This window comes from Gadus morhua, chromosome 11 (assembly GCF_902167405.1).
Source record: "Gadus morhua chromosome 11, gadMor3.0, whole genome shotgun sequence".
Lineage (NCBI taxonomy): Eukaryota > Metazoa > Chordata > Actinopteri > Gadiformes > Gadidae > Gadus > Gadus morhua.
Genome location: NC_044058.1, coordinates 29,421,007 through 29,438,188, shown reverse-complemented (window position 1 = coordinate 29,438,188; position 17,182 = coordinate 29,421,007). Strand labels below are relative to the sequence as shown.

The window sequence follows — 17,182 nt, the reverse complement described above, 5'->3', positions numbered from 1 at the left end:
AGCGTGGTGGGGAGGAACGGCCTCCCTGATCTAAACCCGAGCGGTCGTTTGTTATTGGACTTCTGTGCTAGTCATGGATTATCCATAACAAACACCATGTTCGAACATAAGGGTGCTCATAAGTGTACCTGGTACCAGAGTACCCTAGGCCAAAGATCGATGATCGATTTCGTGATCGTGTCATCTGATCTGAGGCCGCATGTTTTGGACACTCGGGTAAAGAGAGGGGCGGAACTGTTAGCCGACCACCATCTGGTTGTGAGTTGGATCAGGGAATGGGGGAAATTTCCGGATAGACCTGGTAAGCCCAAACGAGTAGTGCGGGTGAACTGGGAACGTCTGGAGGAGGCCCCCGTCCTAGGTATCTTCAACTCACACCTCCGGCGGAGCTTTTCTGGCATTCCTGTGGAGGTTGGGGGCATTGAGCCGGAGTGGGCGGTGTTCAAAGCCTCCATTGCTGAAGCTGCGGTGGCTAGCTGTGGCCTCAGGGTCTTAGGCTCCTCAAGGGGCGGTAACCCTCGGACACCGTGGTGGACACCGGTGGTCAGGGAAGCCGTCCGACTGAAGAAGGAGGCCTTCCGGGATATGATATCCTGGAGGACTCCTGACTCGGTTGCAAGGTACCGACAGGCTCGAAGGGCTGCAGCGGCTGCCGTGTCGGAGGCTAAGCAGCGGGTGTGGGAGAAGTTCGGAGAGGCCATGGAGAAGGACTTTCGGTCGGCACCAAAGTGTTTCTGGAAGACTATCCGGCACCTCAGGAGGGGGAAACGGGGAACCATCCAAGCTGTGTACAGTAAGGATGGGACTCTGTTGACCTCAACTGAGGAGGTCGTCGGACGTTGGAAGGAACACTTTGAGGAACTCCTGAATCCGAATAACACGCCCTCTATGTTGGAGGCAGAGCTCGAGGTTGATGGTGTTTCGTTGTCAATTTCCCTGGTGGAGGTCACTGAGGTAGTCAAACATCTCCGCAGTGGCAAAGCCCCAGGGATTGATGAGATCCAGCCAGAAATGCTAAAGGCTCTGGGTGTTGAGGGGCTGTCATGGTTGACACGCCTATTCAACATCGCGTGGGAGTCGGGTACAGTGCCAAAGGAGTGGCAAACCGGGGGGGTGGTTCCCCTGTTCAAAAAGGGGGACCAGAGAGTGTGTGCCAATTACCGGGGTATCACACTTCTCAGCCTCCCTGGTAAAGTCTACTCCAAGGTGCTGGAAAGGAGGGTTCGGCCGATCGTCGAACCTCAGATTGAAGAGGAACAATGCGGTTTTCGCCCCGGACGTGGAACTACGGACCAGCTCTTCACTCTCGCAAGGATCCTGGAGGGGGCCTGGGAGTATGCCCATCTGGTCTACATGTGTTTTGTGGATCTGGAGAAGGCGTATGACCGGGTCCCCCGGGAGAAACTGTGGGAGGTGCTGCGGGAGTATGGGGTAAGGGGGTCTATCCTCAGGGCCATCCAATCTTTGTACTCCCAAAGCGAGAGCTGTGTTCGTGTTCTCGGCAGCCAGTCAGTTTCGTTCTCAGTGGGTGCTGGTCTCCGCCAGGGCTGCGCCTTGTCACCAATCCTGTTTGTGATATACATGGACAGGATATCGAGGCGTAGTCGTGGTGGGGAGGGGTTGCAGTTCGGTGGTCTGAGGATCTCATCACTGCTTTTTGCAGATGATGTGGTCCTCATTGGATCATCGGCCTGTTACCTTCAGCACTCACTGGATCGGCTGGCGGCCGAGTGTGAAGCGGCTGGGATGAGGATCTGCACCGCCAAATCTGAGGCCATGACTCTTAGCAGGAAACCGGTGGATTGCTTACTCCGGGTAGGAAATGAGTCCTTAGCCCAAGTGAAGGAGTTCAAGTACCTCGGGGTCTTGTTCGCGAGTGAGGGTACTATGGAGTGTGAGATTGGCCGGAGAATCGGAGCAGCGGGGGCGGTATTGCGTTCGCTTTACCGCACCGTTGTAACGAAAAGAGAGCTGAGCCGCAAGGCAAAGCTCTCGATCTACCGGTCGATCTTCGTTCCTATCCTCACCTATGGTCATGAGGGCTGGGTGATGACCGAAAGGACGAGATCGCGGGTACAAGCGGCCGAGATGAGTTTTCTCAGAAGGGTGGCTGGCATCTCCCTTAGGGATAGGGTGAGAAGCTCAGCCATCCGTGAGGAACTCGGATTAGAGCCGCTGCTCCTTTACTTAGAAAGGAGTCAGTTGAGGTGGTTCGGGCATCTGGTAAGGATGCCCACTGGGCGCCTTCCTTGGGAGGTGTTTCAGGCACGTCCAGTGGGGAGGAGACCTCGGGGAAGACCCAGGACTAGGTGGAGAGATTATATCTCAACACTGGCCTGGGAACGCCTCGGGATCCCCCCGTCAGAGCTGGTCAATGTGGCCCGGGAAAGGGAAGTCTGGGGCCCCCTGCTTGAGCTGCTCCCCCCGCGACCCGACCCTGGATAAGCGGATGACGATGAGATGAGATGAGATGACACCTTGATAACCCTAAATAACAACTAGAACTAAACTACGAAACAAGTCCGGCACTTCAGACTTTCACACTGTTTGTCCCTGGCACATAAAGGCCACCCATAATGTACCATTAGTTATAAAGTTACATTGTTAACTGCCACGGCACATTTTAGATTTGTTTTGCTGTTTGTTTTTCTCTGTGCTGTTATTGACTGTGTTGTCTCTGAATAGGGAACCTGTTGGTCTGGTCCGTCTGCCCCACCCCGATTCACATGATGCAGCTGTTCTATAAGGTTAGATTGTGGGAGTAAAGCCTTAAGTAACTACCAGGGTTAACTCACTGTTGAATCACAAAACATACTAGCACATATACCCTGGGCATACAGGGATCGGGTTGTTTTTATGAAGACTAGAAAGAAAAATACCAGCCTCAGGAAAAGTTGAGTCAAGTGAATTGTTTTGGTATTGCTCTTAATCCCAGTTACAGTGGAAAATCCCCATTAAATCACAAAATGATTTACATATTTGAATTGTAACGCATGAACGCACCCAAAGCCAGGGTGTGTCCGTGGGGGCGGAGCCAGCTTTTAGGGGAGGAGCCAGAGGAGAGGACGTCTTGTTCAGGAAACTAAACTTAAGAATCATAGCAACCAAAGGCATCCAACGTTGAAGCAGTTCTCTCTTTCAGGAGGAAAGAAGCATTTTGGAAAACATCGTCTGACACAGAAACCACAACAAGGTGAGTAAATCAGCACAACTTTGAGAAAAAGTTTGAACCTCCCTCCCCTTATGGAATTAGAACAATAATGGAATATCTCAATACATGAACCTTGTCTTCTAGGATGGCCTCTGCTAACCCTTCCTGGTCTGAAGAGAACTTTTCCTGTCCCATCTGTCTGGATGTGTTCAGCAGCCCAGTTTCCACACCGTGTGGACACAACTTCTGCGGAACCTGCATTAATAAATTCTGGGATGAACAAGTCCAGTGCAAATGTCCTATTTGTAACCAGATTTTCGACACTAGACCTGATCCACAGGTCAATATCTTTGTATCAGAGATGGCTGATCTGTTTAGAACGACCTTACGAGTAAAGGAGCAGCCTTGTTTTGAACCAGGAGAAGTTCCCTGTGACGTCTGCACTCGGACCCAGCTGAAGGCCGTGAAGTCCTACCTAATGTGTTTTACATCTTACTGCCAAACCCACCTGGAGCCACATCAGAGAGTCTCAGGCCTGAAGAAACATCGGCTGGTCGAGCCTATGGACCGTCTGGAAGACAGGATGTGTAAGAAACACATTAAAGACCTCCTCCAATTCTTCCAGGCCTTCAGATCCCTGAAGGATCCTCCACCCACCAGGGACTGGACCACGGTGGAGGTCCGTCCTCTGTCATACGTAGGGACCTTGATGAGATCCCTGGATCAGCTGGAGGAGACACTGAACATGGAGATGAAGAAGCTGCCTGATGATGAACTGAGGAGGGTCCAGCAGTATGAAGTGGATGTGACTCTGGATCCTGATACAGCTGCTCCCCAGCTCATCCTGTCTGAGGATGGGAAACAAGTACATGATGGAGCTGTAGTGAGGAAACTCCCACACAACCCTAAGAGATTTAATTTTTTGTCAACATATGTTGTTCTCACGAGGCAGAGCTTCTCCTCAGGGAGATTTTACTTTGAGGTCCAGGTTAAAGACAAGACTGCATGGGGGTTTGGAGTGGCCAGAGAGTCCATAGACAGAAAAGGTTGGACAGAGTTAACCCCTGAGACGGGTTACTGGACTCTGGACTACTACAAGGAAGTGTTGGTATTTAGTGATGACCCTTCTGTCCGTCTCCCTCTGAGAGCTGAGCTCCAGAAGGTGGGGGTGTTTGTTGATTATGATGAGGGTCTGGTCTCCTTCTATGATGTGGAAGCCAGGGTTCATATCTACTCTGCTACTGGCTGTGCCTTCACTGAGCCTCTCTATCCAATCTTCCGTCCAGGTTCACGTCAAGAAGGTACAAACTCTGCCCCCCTGATCATCTCACCTGTCAATCAAACAGACTAGGACTTCTGTTTGATAATAAAATAACCAAACAACCAAAATAACTAATGTTTCCTGAATGGGATTCTCTACCATTGGAGATCTGAGAGAACTGCATTCATATCGTACTATTCACTGTTAATTAACAACAAAATGTATTAAGCCAATTACATTGTAGGCTACTATAAAAAAATATGTATCATTAAAACTGGTTAGACTACTCTTAAATGTTCGATGTCTTTTATCTGATCATTTTTTAAATACAATTAGGTTAGCTGAAAGTGTAAAATGTTATTTTTATTAGTATTTTGATAAAACTCTGTTTAACCATTCAGAAACGCCACAGACAGTTGGTTTTTTCCATGACCTAGCAATGCACCTTTTAGCCTCCAGCAGACACATACCAATTAAAGTTTTTTATCTTTAGTCATCACAAAATTATTAGGGTAAATATTTAGGATACATAGCTTAGGATCAGTAGGCATCACCTTTCCAATAATACGGCCAATAACGTTCAGTACCCCTCTCCAAAAGCGTGCAACCTGTGGACAGCTCCACATACAATGAAACAGTGACCCCTTCTGCTGGCTACATTTAAAGCACGTGTCGGGAATATTGGGGTTAAAGGGGCGCAGCTTGACCGGAGTAATGTACTGTCTACTGAGCCATTTATATTGTAACAGTATAGAATGTGTGTTAACAGATTGTTTTTTTACCAAAGAGCAGGCTTCTGACCATTCTTCCTCTGATACATTTTCATCTAAATCCATATTCCAGGCCCGTAAAATATTATTTGAAGACTCCTTAGATCCACTAACAAACAAATTGTCAATCACAGACACCTGCCCCCTAGCTCTAAAATATTTTAAAGTGACATCTTCCAAAATGGACAAGGGGGGGAGCGCCAGGCTATTACACTGCTTGGATAGAAGACATTTCTGATTTGGAGATATTTAAAGAAATGTTTTGTAGGAATGCCATATTTGGATTTAAGATCTTCAAATTACATGAATACAGATTCATTGTACAAATCAGATATTTTAGCTAGACTTTTGGAGGATCAAAGTTTAAAACCCGGGTCTGCCCTACCTGGGTGAAAGTTATCATTACCAAAAATGGGTGAGAATTGGGAAAGCCTTTTTGTCATACCCCAGTAATCAATGGCAATATGCCAAATCTTTATCGTATTTTTCAAAAAAGGATTTTTGATATTTAAGAAGCTTTTTTTTATCTGCCGAATACATGTATAAATGCAATGGCACTGTGATATTCTGGGATTCCATTGCAACCCATGCTGGGGGGTGGTCATTCACAAAATAAAACATACCAGCCCTAATTTGCGCTGCCCAAAAGTACAAAAGGAAATTCGGAAATTGCAGCCCACCTCTGTCATATGGCAAATACAACAAGGAAAGTCTGAGTCTAGGACGTTTGTTATTCCAAATGAAGTTTGTGAAAATGTTGTTAAGCAATTTAAAGAAGGAAGGAGCAGGAGAGAGTGGAATTGACTGGAAGAGGTATAAAAATTTACTCAAAATCGACATTTTCAGGACATTAATGCGTCCGATTAAGGATATGGGTAATTTTGTCGATCTATTTATCAATTGTGTGACGTGATCCACAAGCAATGTTCCCTCTAAGCTGCGCAGTGCGCAATCGCGCACCACTCCCCCATTCTCTGCGCACAGCAAATTTATGCAGCGCATAAAATTAAATCTAACCTGAACTGTAAATAAAATAAACGCATAACAATTTATTCTGTACCATTTTGCAATGCAACTCAGTGAGTGACAGGTGACAGTAAAACAATGACTAACACTGTGTCCAGCCAATGACATGATGCGGCTCACGTGTATTTACATCACGGAGCAAATCAATGCGCTTTATGCGTACGTGCCTCTGTTTAGCATGTTAGCATGTAGCTGATGTTGCGGCGGCGATGGCGAAACGAACGGGTAGTAGCACATCCACTCACGAAGGCAAAAAGAAATGCGGTTCTTTTAAGATGGAATGGCTGTCGGAGTATGTGCGAACAGAAGAAAAAGAGGTGAAACTGGATGAGATTTCTTATTTTTCGAGCGAGAAAGGGCTGCTCTGCAAAACATGCTGTTAAGCCAAAGTAACGGGCGAGTTTTCGGAGGGAAAAATGTGGACTGAATGGAAGTTGGACTACCTCAAGCGTCACATTCAGCAGAAAGTAATTTGAATGCTGTTGGAATTGTACGAAGGCGCAATATGGGAATGGGGATCGGTACATTATTGCAGGAGAGCACAAAAGATCGAGAGAAGAGGAACGAGCTGTCACACAAAAATAAATCCAACCCAGAGCAAGTAACAATTCTCATCGACAATACTCTACTCCCCATCAAAATGAATGCATCAATGCTGTCGGTTCAACAAATCCAAGATCACATGGCAAAGTATGTGAGTATACCAGAAGGATGGCGAAGCAAAAATTATGCCTTTGAATTTGTGAACTCAATCAATGAGATCCGCAATGTTAAAAATGCACCCTGGCATACCCTGATAGTAGATGAGAGCACAGACATAACAGTGCACAAAATGCTAGTCCTATATATTAAATACAGGGTTTATACAGAAATTCTTGAGTTGAATTTACTACCTTTTAATACCATTTTTAATACCTTCACCATATTTTTTAAAACCAGCACGACTTCAAGAGAGAGACCATAGGAGTTGGATTAATGTCCCAACGGGACTTGGTCCCGTTTTTAATCAATATGTCACAAAGTAGACATAGACAGAGAGTGTCAGAGAGAGAGAGTTTTTGTGTCCAGTGTTGAAGTTAAGTTATAATTACCTTATTATATTATAAGGTTTTGCATGAAATAGTACCGCGTAGTACTGTGGTACACACAACACTAGCCGTGTTTACATGGACACTTCTGATCCGATTTGATTTCTAAATCTGAATAGATCTATTCCTATCATGCAATCAGAATGTACTGTATATAGGCCTATGGCATTTACAAAAGTGGTAAGCTTACGTTCGTATATCTCTCGCACACAACCGTTGTGTTGGTCTGGACTTATATGATATGTAAGGGATAATGTCATAGTACAGAACGCCGGTCATTATCGGGTAAATAAGCCCAGACAGGGCGAACCGGACCGCGATGTGAAGCGAAGGTGTCTTGCTACGCCCTGAAGGGTATTCTTTTCGATAATGACCTGCGACGTTCTATACATTATTACACGGCTCCATGCCAAAACAGCAGAGAAATAGTCCGCCAAAGACGTTGACTTCGCTTAGAAACCGGACACGCTGGGGTTGATAAGTTACCAGACTTACGGAGGTGAGAAGTAAGACGTGAATCAGGCAAAAAATCCACTTTCCTTGACAGTGGTCAAGTTAAAAAGTAGCCGAACCAACCCCAAACCAATCGGAATATACATGTCGACTACAGCAGACTACACCACTTCTTCTATTCCGCATGGAATTCTATTCAGATCAGAGAATTGTATTCCGATTGAGCCGTATACATGTTAACTTTTTATTCTGATTGAGCTGTTCTTCCACTTCTAACCGGATCAGTAGTGTCCATGTAAACGCGGCTGTCTACCGGTCACACCGGTCTCAAGGTAACGTCAAAATCCATACCGTAGCGCAAATTCACACCAGTGTACTTTCTATAGAGGGATTATCAGTCTATGTCGCTCCCCGATCTACAAGCCTGTCATAGGCAGAAAGAGACGAGAGCGACAAGAGCCGCAATCATGTCTTGTTGTGTGTTTTAATAAGACTGATTATCCCATTTATTCTACTTCTTGCTTGCCAACATAATAAAACAATTCAAATACTTCACTGATCATGCTTTTTCTTATTCGTATTGCATGCTTATTAAATGTATACTCTGAGTTAATCTCCCTCAAAAAGTACTCCCCTTTAATTACGATCGATCAAACAGGTTTTTTTCACCTCAAAGGGCATTATCCCGCTTATATCGGTAACTTGCCAAAGAAAAGGAATTAAGATCATTCATTCATTTTTCATGCGTTTTACAATCCAAATATAAAGTTTTTCACATGAATAGGACGGACCTTAGCTACGACTTGGGAGGTATTTTAGTCAGCTGAGCTAGAGAGCTAACGTTACATTTATAATTCGAAATTCGTCCCAGCCTTTATACCAAAGATACTATAGGGTCTATAGCATATAACCGCGTTTTCTGATTACAGTTTAATGTAACAGTAAGCTGACAACATTGCTAATTAACACCGCAACTGCAAATTAACCACACGGAGATAACCGTGGCAACCGGTCAAACAAATGTTCTTTTTTGCGATCATTCTTTAAAGATCGATTCCTCCAGCCAGAGGAGCAAGGTACGTTTTATTACTCTGTTTTCTGGGAATAATTGACATAAGCAGAAACCAAAAACCAGCCGTTTTTTCGTTTTTTCGTTTTGTCCAAAAAAACGAAAACCTAAATTTCAGTTTGTTTATTCGTTTTTTGTCAGAAATATTACTGTATTATAGACACTAGCAGACACAGAAGCTTGCCTGCTGACATTCTGTACTGATGGTGTTTACAGAATGCGAGTGCGTGTTATATTGAAAGCGAGGCTGGGTGTGCCTATGAATATAGGCTACAGTGAGTTTTTTAAGGTGCTGTACAAGCAAATCATATTGTCTACTCTGTACAGTGACAGGGAGTGTAAAGTAACCTACTTCATTCAATATCGAATAGGCTACTGTAGCCTACACTATGTACAAATGGTTTTCCTCTTTGCTCATGGCAGTTGTGACAGTCATTTAACGTGTCAGCAGGCAAGCTTCACTCATTCCAGGATGCATTATGCGTTGTCCTATAGCCTACTTGGAACAAGTTTTGGAATGGATCTATAGTAGCGTATAGAAATTTGCTCATAACAGGCCAGCTGGAATACAAAGCAAACTCTTTGTATTCCAGCTGGTTTTTTTGTGATGTTTTACGATGTTTCAATGTTGCGTTGGTAATGTGTTAGACAGCTTAGATGTTTTGTTAACCTGATTCCTATCCCAATCTGTTTAAGTAAAAGTGTGCTACTACTGCAAAATCTCTTTGCTTTTGTTTTTTTCTTTTCTTTAATGTGTTTGGAAATGACTTTTAATGATGTTAACTAGATCTCATAACTGGCCTAAACACATACAATTTGTATATACCCTATACCGTTTGACTATAAGACCTCTATAAGAATCTCCTCTGTGCAACTATTCATGTAGTCAGTCAATGATAACTAGTAGCATGAATATGAATTACAGTCCAAGCGGGTTAGGCAAGGCAAGGCAATTTTATTTTTATAACCCGTTTTTACAAACAGTTTGTCTCAAAGGGCTTTACATAGCATGAGCATCATAACAACATCCTCTTCCCTTAAACCCTCACATCGACCAAGTAAAAACTCCCAGGACATCCCAGGGGAAAAATTGCAGTTGGTTCAGACTGGGGATGGAGCTGTGGAGAATATGTGGAAACACAGAGAGACTGCGAGACGCCAAGGCCAAACTACAAGGTGCGAAAGGTGAGGGGGGGGGGGGGGGGGGGGGGCTGTACTTAAATTTAGTTAGAGTGTCTGCCTCTCTGACCCATGGGGAGAGCTGGTTCCACAGTAAAGGAGCCCAGTAACTGAATGCTCTACTTCCCAGTCTGTTTTTAGAGATACTGGGAGTCACTAACAGACCTGCATTCTGGGAGCCAATAAAAATCGTTGATAAGTCATAATAAAAATAATGACTCATTATTGTGCATTTAAAGATGTATATTATTACATTACAGCATTATTTGGGGATGACAATACAAGACTTCCATGAATGTGCATTTGAAGGAGAGTTTGCTTTGTATTCCAGCTGGCAAATTTCTATAGGCTACTAAAGATCCATTTCAAAACACGTTCCAAGTAGGCTATAGGACAAAGCATAATACATCCTGGAATGAGTGAAGCTTGCCTGCTGACATGTTAAAATGACTGCCACAACTGCCATGAGCAAAGAGCAAAACCATATATTAATATGTAACTGCATACAAATTTGTCCACAGACATGGTGACTAATGTATGATAGTAGGCATTATTGGCCCTTAACACTAATATTCAGAAACAACACTGCCTCAAAAGGATATTGGCCTAAGCAATACCAGTAGAGGCATATACTTTCCCCTGAACTTTTAAACGTTGCAAACGTGCAAAACATATATTATATTTAATAATATATGTTGTACTGTACCCCCTACTCACTTCCACCAATGCAAAGCGAACAGAACTGAGTAGGGGAGGGCGTAGCCCAACTAGTTTGTGACAGACCCAGAGGAACTCAACGCAAATTAAATGTGAACATGTATTGAGGCTTTAATAAAATCCCAAACGATTTTGAAATTTCACCCGGACGCATTTGATTCCTACCCTTCCACTGTTAAATAGCGGCCCAAATTGGTGGACGCTATCCTGGTAATTTCTCTGCGTGAGAAATACGAAGTGTGGCGTGTGAGCGTGTGGATGGCTCCGTGTCTCACGGAGAGCCCTGCGCAATGTGCAGCTGTCAGAAATGTGTTGTAATCACTTGTATTCCTCATAGCTCTCAGGCTGTGAGGAAATCAGCAGCCCGCGAACGCAGCTCCTTTGATGTGAACGCGCACAGAGCGCATAGTTCAGAGCCGGACAATGATGTCGTAGTAAAGCCCTGGTCTATTCTGCATGTATTAACTGTGGCTGAACATCAACTGCACTGAAGTCATCATAACTTCATAAGTTCTCATTTTCAAATGATTATGAATACTATTATTGTTATTTGAAGCCGTGTCAGTCTTGACTGTGGGTGGTGTGGTCCTCTGTGTCTGCTAGTGTCTATAATACAGTAATATTTTTGTCGACATTATCAAACGGAAGAACTTTTATTATGAAGAGCACAGGGCAACGAAGCACGCTAGCCAATAAGAGGACCCGCCCATCGGCGGAAACCAGATATTGAGTGGTAAATTCGTTTCGCTCAGTAAGAACCAAAAAACAAATAAACAAACTGAAATTTTGATTTTCGTTTTTTTGACAAAACGAAGAAACGAATAGACGAACTGAAATTTAGATTTTCGTTTTCTTTTCAAAACGAAAAAACCGAAAAACGGCTTGTTTTCTGGTTTCTGCTTGCGTCAATTATTCCCAGAAAACAGAGTAATAAAACGTACCTTGCTCCCAGAGGTCCGAAAATTTGCATTTCCCCATTCTTTCAAATTACTCTGAACTAACAGAAGCGAACTCGCAAAGTGTGTATAAACCACCTGACGTCTCCGCCCGTTGCAGCAGTGTGAACTGCCCAGTTTTAGAACGTCGCAGCCCGTCTCGTCAAAAGGAGAGTTGCGACGCAAATCTTTGGTCTGAACAAGCCAGCCAGTTTGTTTCAGCGCACGCACCACGTGACATCATTGATATCTCTCAGGTCCTAATCGCAACATAAAAATAAATCCACGCAAGTTTTAGAAATTTTAGGAGATAGGCCTGAATAACACCAATTGAAAAACTCATAGACCTTGTTGGAAATGTAATACCTCGTCAGATGACGTTTATTACTTTTTAATACTTTTTAATGGCCTTAATTTGGGCTAATTTCATTTACTACCTTTTACTACCTTTAACAACCCCGCGGAAACCCTGAGGGAGGAACATGACGTCAACTATAAAACTGTTCGGCGGCATCATCCAGCTGACAGCATGCACTGCTCACGATATTGTGCAGGCAATCACTCAGTTTTACTCCCAGCATGGACTGGACTTTCAGAGAATGGTGATGCTGACCTCCGATGGCGCCTCAGTAATGCTAGGAAAGCACAAAGGAGTTGCAGCTCTATTAAAGCGGCAAATACCACACCTAACAGAACAACATGGCGTGGCCCATAGAGAGGACTTGGGCATTGATGATGCCTGGAAAGATGTGCCTTTGATGCGAGATGTGGAAACTCTTCTTAGAACTGTATATTCCACTTTCTCTCGGTCCACTGTGAAGAGGGCCAAAATCGAGGACCTAGCAAAGATTCTCGATGAGGATACATTGTCATTCAGGCCTCTGAGCGAAGTGCAATGGCTGTCGCGGCACCAAGCTGTGAATGCTGTTCTGAGGAACTACACTGTTCTTGAAGAATACTGCAAGAGACAATCCAGTGATAACAGAGATCCAGTGTCAATTTACTGCTGCAAAAAGCTGAGAGATTCAAAGTTCAAGGTTACTTTCACTGCTCTGGGAGATGTTTTGGGCGAGCTGGCACAACTCTGCCTTTCTTTTCAAAGACGCAGCCTGACTGTGATGGAAGGACACTGCTTTGCAAGAGCAAAGATTGAGAAGTTGCGTTCCCAATACCTGAACGATGAGAAGGATGTTCAGTGGGGTGAGCGTGTCAAAGAGGTGATGAGGACCTCATCAGCTGATGCCAGAAATACAGCTGAGATTACTCTTTTTATTCGTAAGCTCTGTGTTCACTTGGATGCTCGTTTTACAGAGGATGAATTAAAGGAGCTGTCTGCATTGGACATTGAAGCATTGAGCTCAGATATCAGCTTTGAGTATGGATCAACAGACATTGCTACACTGGCAAAGAAGTATGAGGCCATTCTCCACCACCCACATTCTATGGAGGCCACTAACAGTGAATATGCTGAATTCAAGTACATAATGAAGCAAAAACTGAAACAAGGGTCAATCAGCACATTCTCAGATATGGTGGCTGCAACACTTAGATGTGAGGAGCTAAAGGGGATCTCACAGCTTGTGGATATTTGTGGCACATTTCATGCATCCAGTGCAGATTGTGAGAGAGAAGTGGAGTGGAGAAGTGAGAAGGACAGACGGGAAAAATAGGGTGAAATATAAGTCCCAGATCAGCCCTAATTAAAAGTAATCTAACGGAAATTACTGCTGTTATTTGATTATTTTAATAAGCCCTTTAACTTGATGATCTCAGGTTTTTGTGTGTTAATTGGATCCCTCCTTGTCTGTGTCTGCTCTGTCTGCTGGTGGGTTTCCTGCTCTAGCTGGAGTCCCAGTGTGCAGACCTGGACCCAGAAGTGGCAGCAGTTCTCTGTGCACCTGGACCATCACAGCCTCAGCCTAGGCAGAGAAGTTCAAGTTCAAAAGTTTTATTTGTCCAACATGTTAGAAAATGTTCTTTGATTGAAGGAGGGGAGGGGGAGGGGAGGGGTTGGGAAGCTGTCTTAACTGTATCTTTTGTATCTTTAACTATACAGCTGGTCACTTTTATTTTTCTTCTGATGTACATACTAGCTCATGACAAACAAGATTTGTATTTTTCATTGTAAAATCACTTATATTAAAAGTAGTCTAACGAAAATTACTGCTGTCATTTGATTGTTTTAATAAGCCATGTAACGTTATGATCTTAGGTTTTGGACAGGTGTGATACTGGTGTGGCCACAGTGTGCATGTCTGATGTTGCTCACAGTGGTCCAAGTAATGCTCAGGGAGTTTGTGTGTATGCTCAGACACATGAAAAATTAGGGGGAACATTGTCCACACATAATTAGCTGAAATAATTTCGTCAATAGTAGGAGTAATTTCGACACCTAAATAAGTAAATCCCTGTTTTGACACAGTAAATGGTGTATCGATCGGAGGACTATTTCTCTCATTTTCTGTCAAAAACATTATCACTAATTTACTATTGTTTATTTTATAGCCTGAAAAGGTACCAAATGTTCTCATCAAATCCAGCAAGCTAGGTAGTGTTTTCTCCAATCTGGAACAAAATAAAATTACGTCATCCGCGTACAACGAGATACGATGTTCTATGTCTCCGACTTTAATTCCTGTAATGTCAGCATGCTTGCGAATTGCCATGGCAAGTGGCTCAATAGCCAGGACGAAGAGTAAGGGAGAGAGGGGGCAGCCCTGTCTCGTTCCACGATTAAGCCTAAATGGCGTTGACACAAGTCCATTAGTTAGAACTTCAGCTTGTGGGTTGGAGTACAAAAGCTGAACTCCTCCGAGGAAATGTACACCCACTCCAAATCTTTGCAGGACATCAAATAGGTATTGCCACTCTATCCTGTCAAAGGCCTGCTCTGCGTCCAATGACAGGACAGAGTGGGCAAGGAGGCCAGACTTTTCAAATAGAATATGAAGCAACCGCCTCGTATTGTGGAAGCCCTGTCTACCCTGTACAAATCCACTCTGGTCCAAATGGACCATTCGAGGTAAGACTCGTGCCAGCCTCCTCGCCAGCACTTTGCACAGAATCTTAAGGTCATTATTTAGAAGTGAGATCGGTCTATAAGACCCACACTGGGTTGGTGTCTTTCCAGGCTTCAGTAATAATGATATTATTGCTGTGTTTAGCGAAGAAGTGAGGGATCCCCCATCAAATGATTCCTTGTACATGTCAAGTAGGGGCGGTATTAATTTGGATTTAAATATTTTATATATTTCAATTGGAATTGCATCTGGCCCTGGTGTTTTAGCAACCCCCAAACCAGATATGGCCTCAGATATTTCCCCAGTCTCAAGGATGCGGTCTAAAGGGCCCAAAAATTCTTTATCTACCAGGTCAAAGTTTAGTGTATCCAAAAAGTATTTTTGCACACCTGGGGCCGAACCTGAGTATTCAGAGCCATATAAGTTTTGGTAGAAACATTGTGTCATTGACAAATGTGTCATTTATCTCCTTTGGGTCTGAAGTTGTATCTCCTTTATCTGTCAAGATGGAGTTTATTGCCCTCTCGGCTTGCATCTGCTTTATGCGCCAGGCAAGTAACTTACCCGCCCTCTCTCCCTGTTCATAATACGATTGCTTTAATCTCATCAAGCTTTTTGTCGCCTTATTTGTAGACAAAACATTATACTTTGCTTTCAGTTTGTTAAGTTCCATAATGAGTAGACGATCAGGATTTTAAAAAATGTTGCCCTCAGTTTCTTTAATTGCTTTTTCAAGTTTGTCCATTTCTAATCTCAGAGATTTATATTTAAAGCTGGTGAAACTAATCATTTGGCCTCTCAGGAAGGCTTTAAATGCTTCCAACCTCACAGATGCAGTTGTCTGGTCAGTGTTGATATCAAAATATAAATCTACTTGTCTCTATAAAGCTTGGGTCCCTAAACCAGATTGATTCTAAGCGCCACCTAGAGGGGGGCGGTGCCACATTCGAAAATGTAATAAGAAGCGAGGTTGGGGCGTGATCCGAGATTAGGATGCCAGCATTTTGACATTTTTGGAATCAACTCCGCTGAGACCAGATAATAATCAATTTTAGAAAATTTCTGATGAGTGCCGGAGTAACAAGAAAATGTTCTCTGGTTAGAATATCTATTTCTCCATACATCCACCAGATTAAAATCTTTTATGCACTGAAGCAGTTCTTTTCTAGTCAAGGGTGAGTGGTGTCAACACCGGTGGATTTATCTAATTCCGGTTGGAGAGTACAATTAAAGTCTCCACCTATAATATTTTGGCCAGGCAATGGAGCCAACATAAAGAAAAGCTGTCGAAAGAAGGTTGGATTATCTATATTTGTCCCACATACATTATCTAAATTTACTTTGACTGAAAGAAGTTCACATTCGATAATAAGGTATCTGCCACGTCTGTCTTCAGTGACACGTATAAGCTTAAAGGGCACAGATTTGTGTATAAGAGTTATTACCCCTCTTGAGTTTGAGCTAAAATAGGCTGAAAACACCTGACCAGGCCATCTTCTCCTCACCCTAATCACATCCTCTGAAGTCAAGTGAGTCTCCTGTAGGACAATTATTTTGGCTTTAAGCTGCCAGAGCCTGTTCATAACCTGTTTAAGCTTGACAATCTTATTTAGTCCTCTCACATTCCAGGGCGTGAACTGAAGATCAGAAGACATATCTGAGAATAATCAACACATTAATGCCCTGACAGGTATGCAAAGTGGCTGCAAACATAAAAAGAGAAAATAAAAAATGCCCAAGAGAAAGCAAAAGGCAAAAACAAATCCCCACACAACATCAAAGAGAAAATGAAAACAGAGTGTACTTCCCCAACTGAAATACACCCACCCATCCCAAAGTACACACTTCCAAAGGAGCTCTAACCTGAGCTCAATCATGGAACTGCGCTGATCTACCCGAGCAAGCGTCATAGGAGGAACAACAACATACCCGGCGATCAGCGTGGAACCCCCCCGTTAGCCTCCGTACTGCAATATTGCAGGCAGTAACAGCCAAGCAGTCAAAGTTTAACCTGAACCGTAAATACGTAGCGCCACATGAAAAAGAGAAAAGTAAAATGCTAACAATGCATAATACTATATGTCCTAATCAGCAGAGCTAGTCATGTGGCCAACGTGATAATGACCTATCAAAGGGACACTGTGTAATATTTTCAGTCATTTATTAACTCAAATCAACGTATTCATTCATAAATAAGTCCTCATTGGTGTAAAATTATCTCTGCCAAAAATCTCACTTATCCTCCTGAGCGAAGAATAATTAATATGTAGTCACATAGGACGGGTAACTTCATGGAGGCTTCCATGTTCTTCCGGTCTATGAACTGCCGAGAGGGACAAAAAGCATTATGTGGTACAGGTAATGCAAACACGTTTTCACTCTGAGCCAGCGTGAATGATGACTGAAATAATTCACTATCTTGCTCGTGGAATAATTACTCATACATCATTAGCTTACACTAATGATTCAATGCAGTTTGAAATAACGAACCTCATCATCACTCGAATGACTCG

The 17,182-nt window shown here is 43.5% G+C and overlaps 1 protein-coding gene across 1 annotated transcript; it reads left to right on the top strand.

Moving 5' to 3' along the window:
- Positions 1–3,968: 3,968 nt before the first annotated feature.
- On the top strand, positions 3,969–5,455 carry LOC115553568 (pyrin-like; the record flags this gene model as incomplete). The annotated part of the gene is made up of 1 exon (XM_030369931.1): positions 3,969–5,455. A coding segment is annotated over one exon (534 nt), but the record flags the coding sequence as incomplete, so codon positions are not given.
- Positions 5,456–17,182: the final 11,727 nt, after the last annotated feature.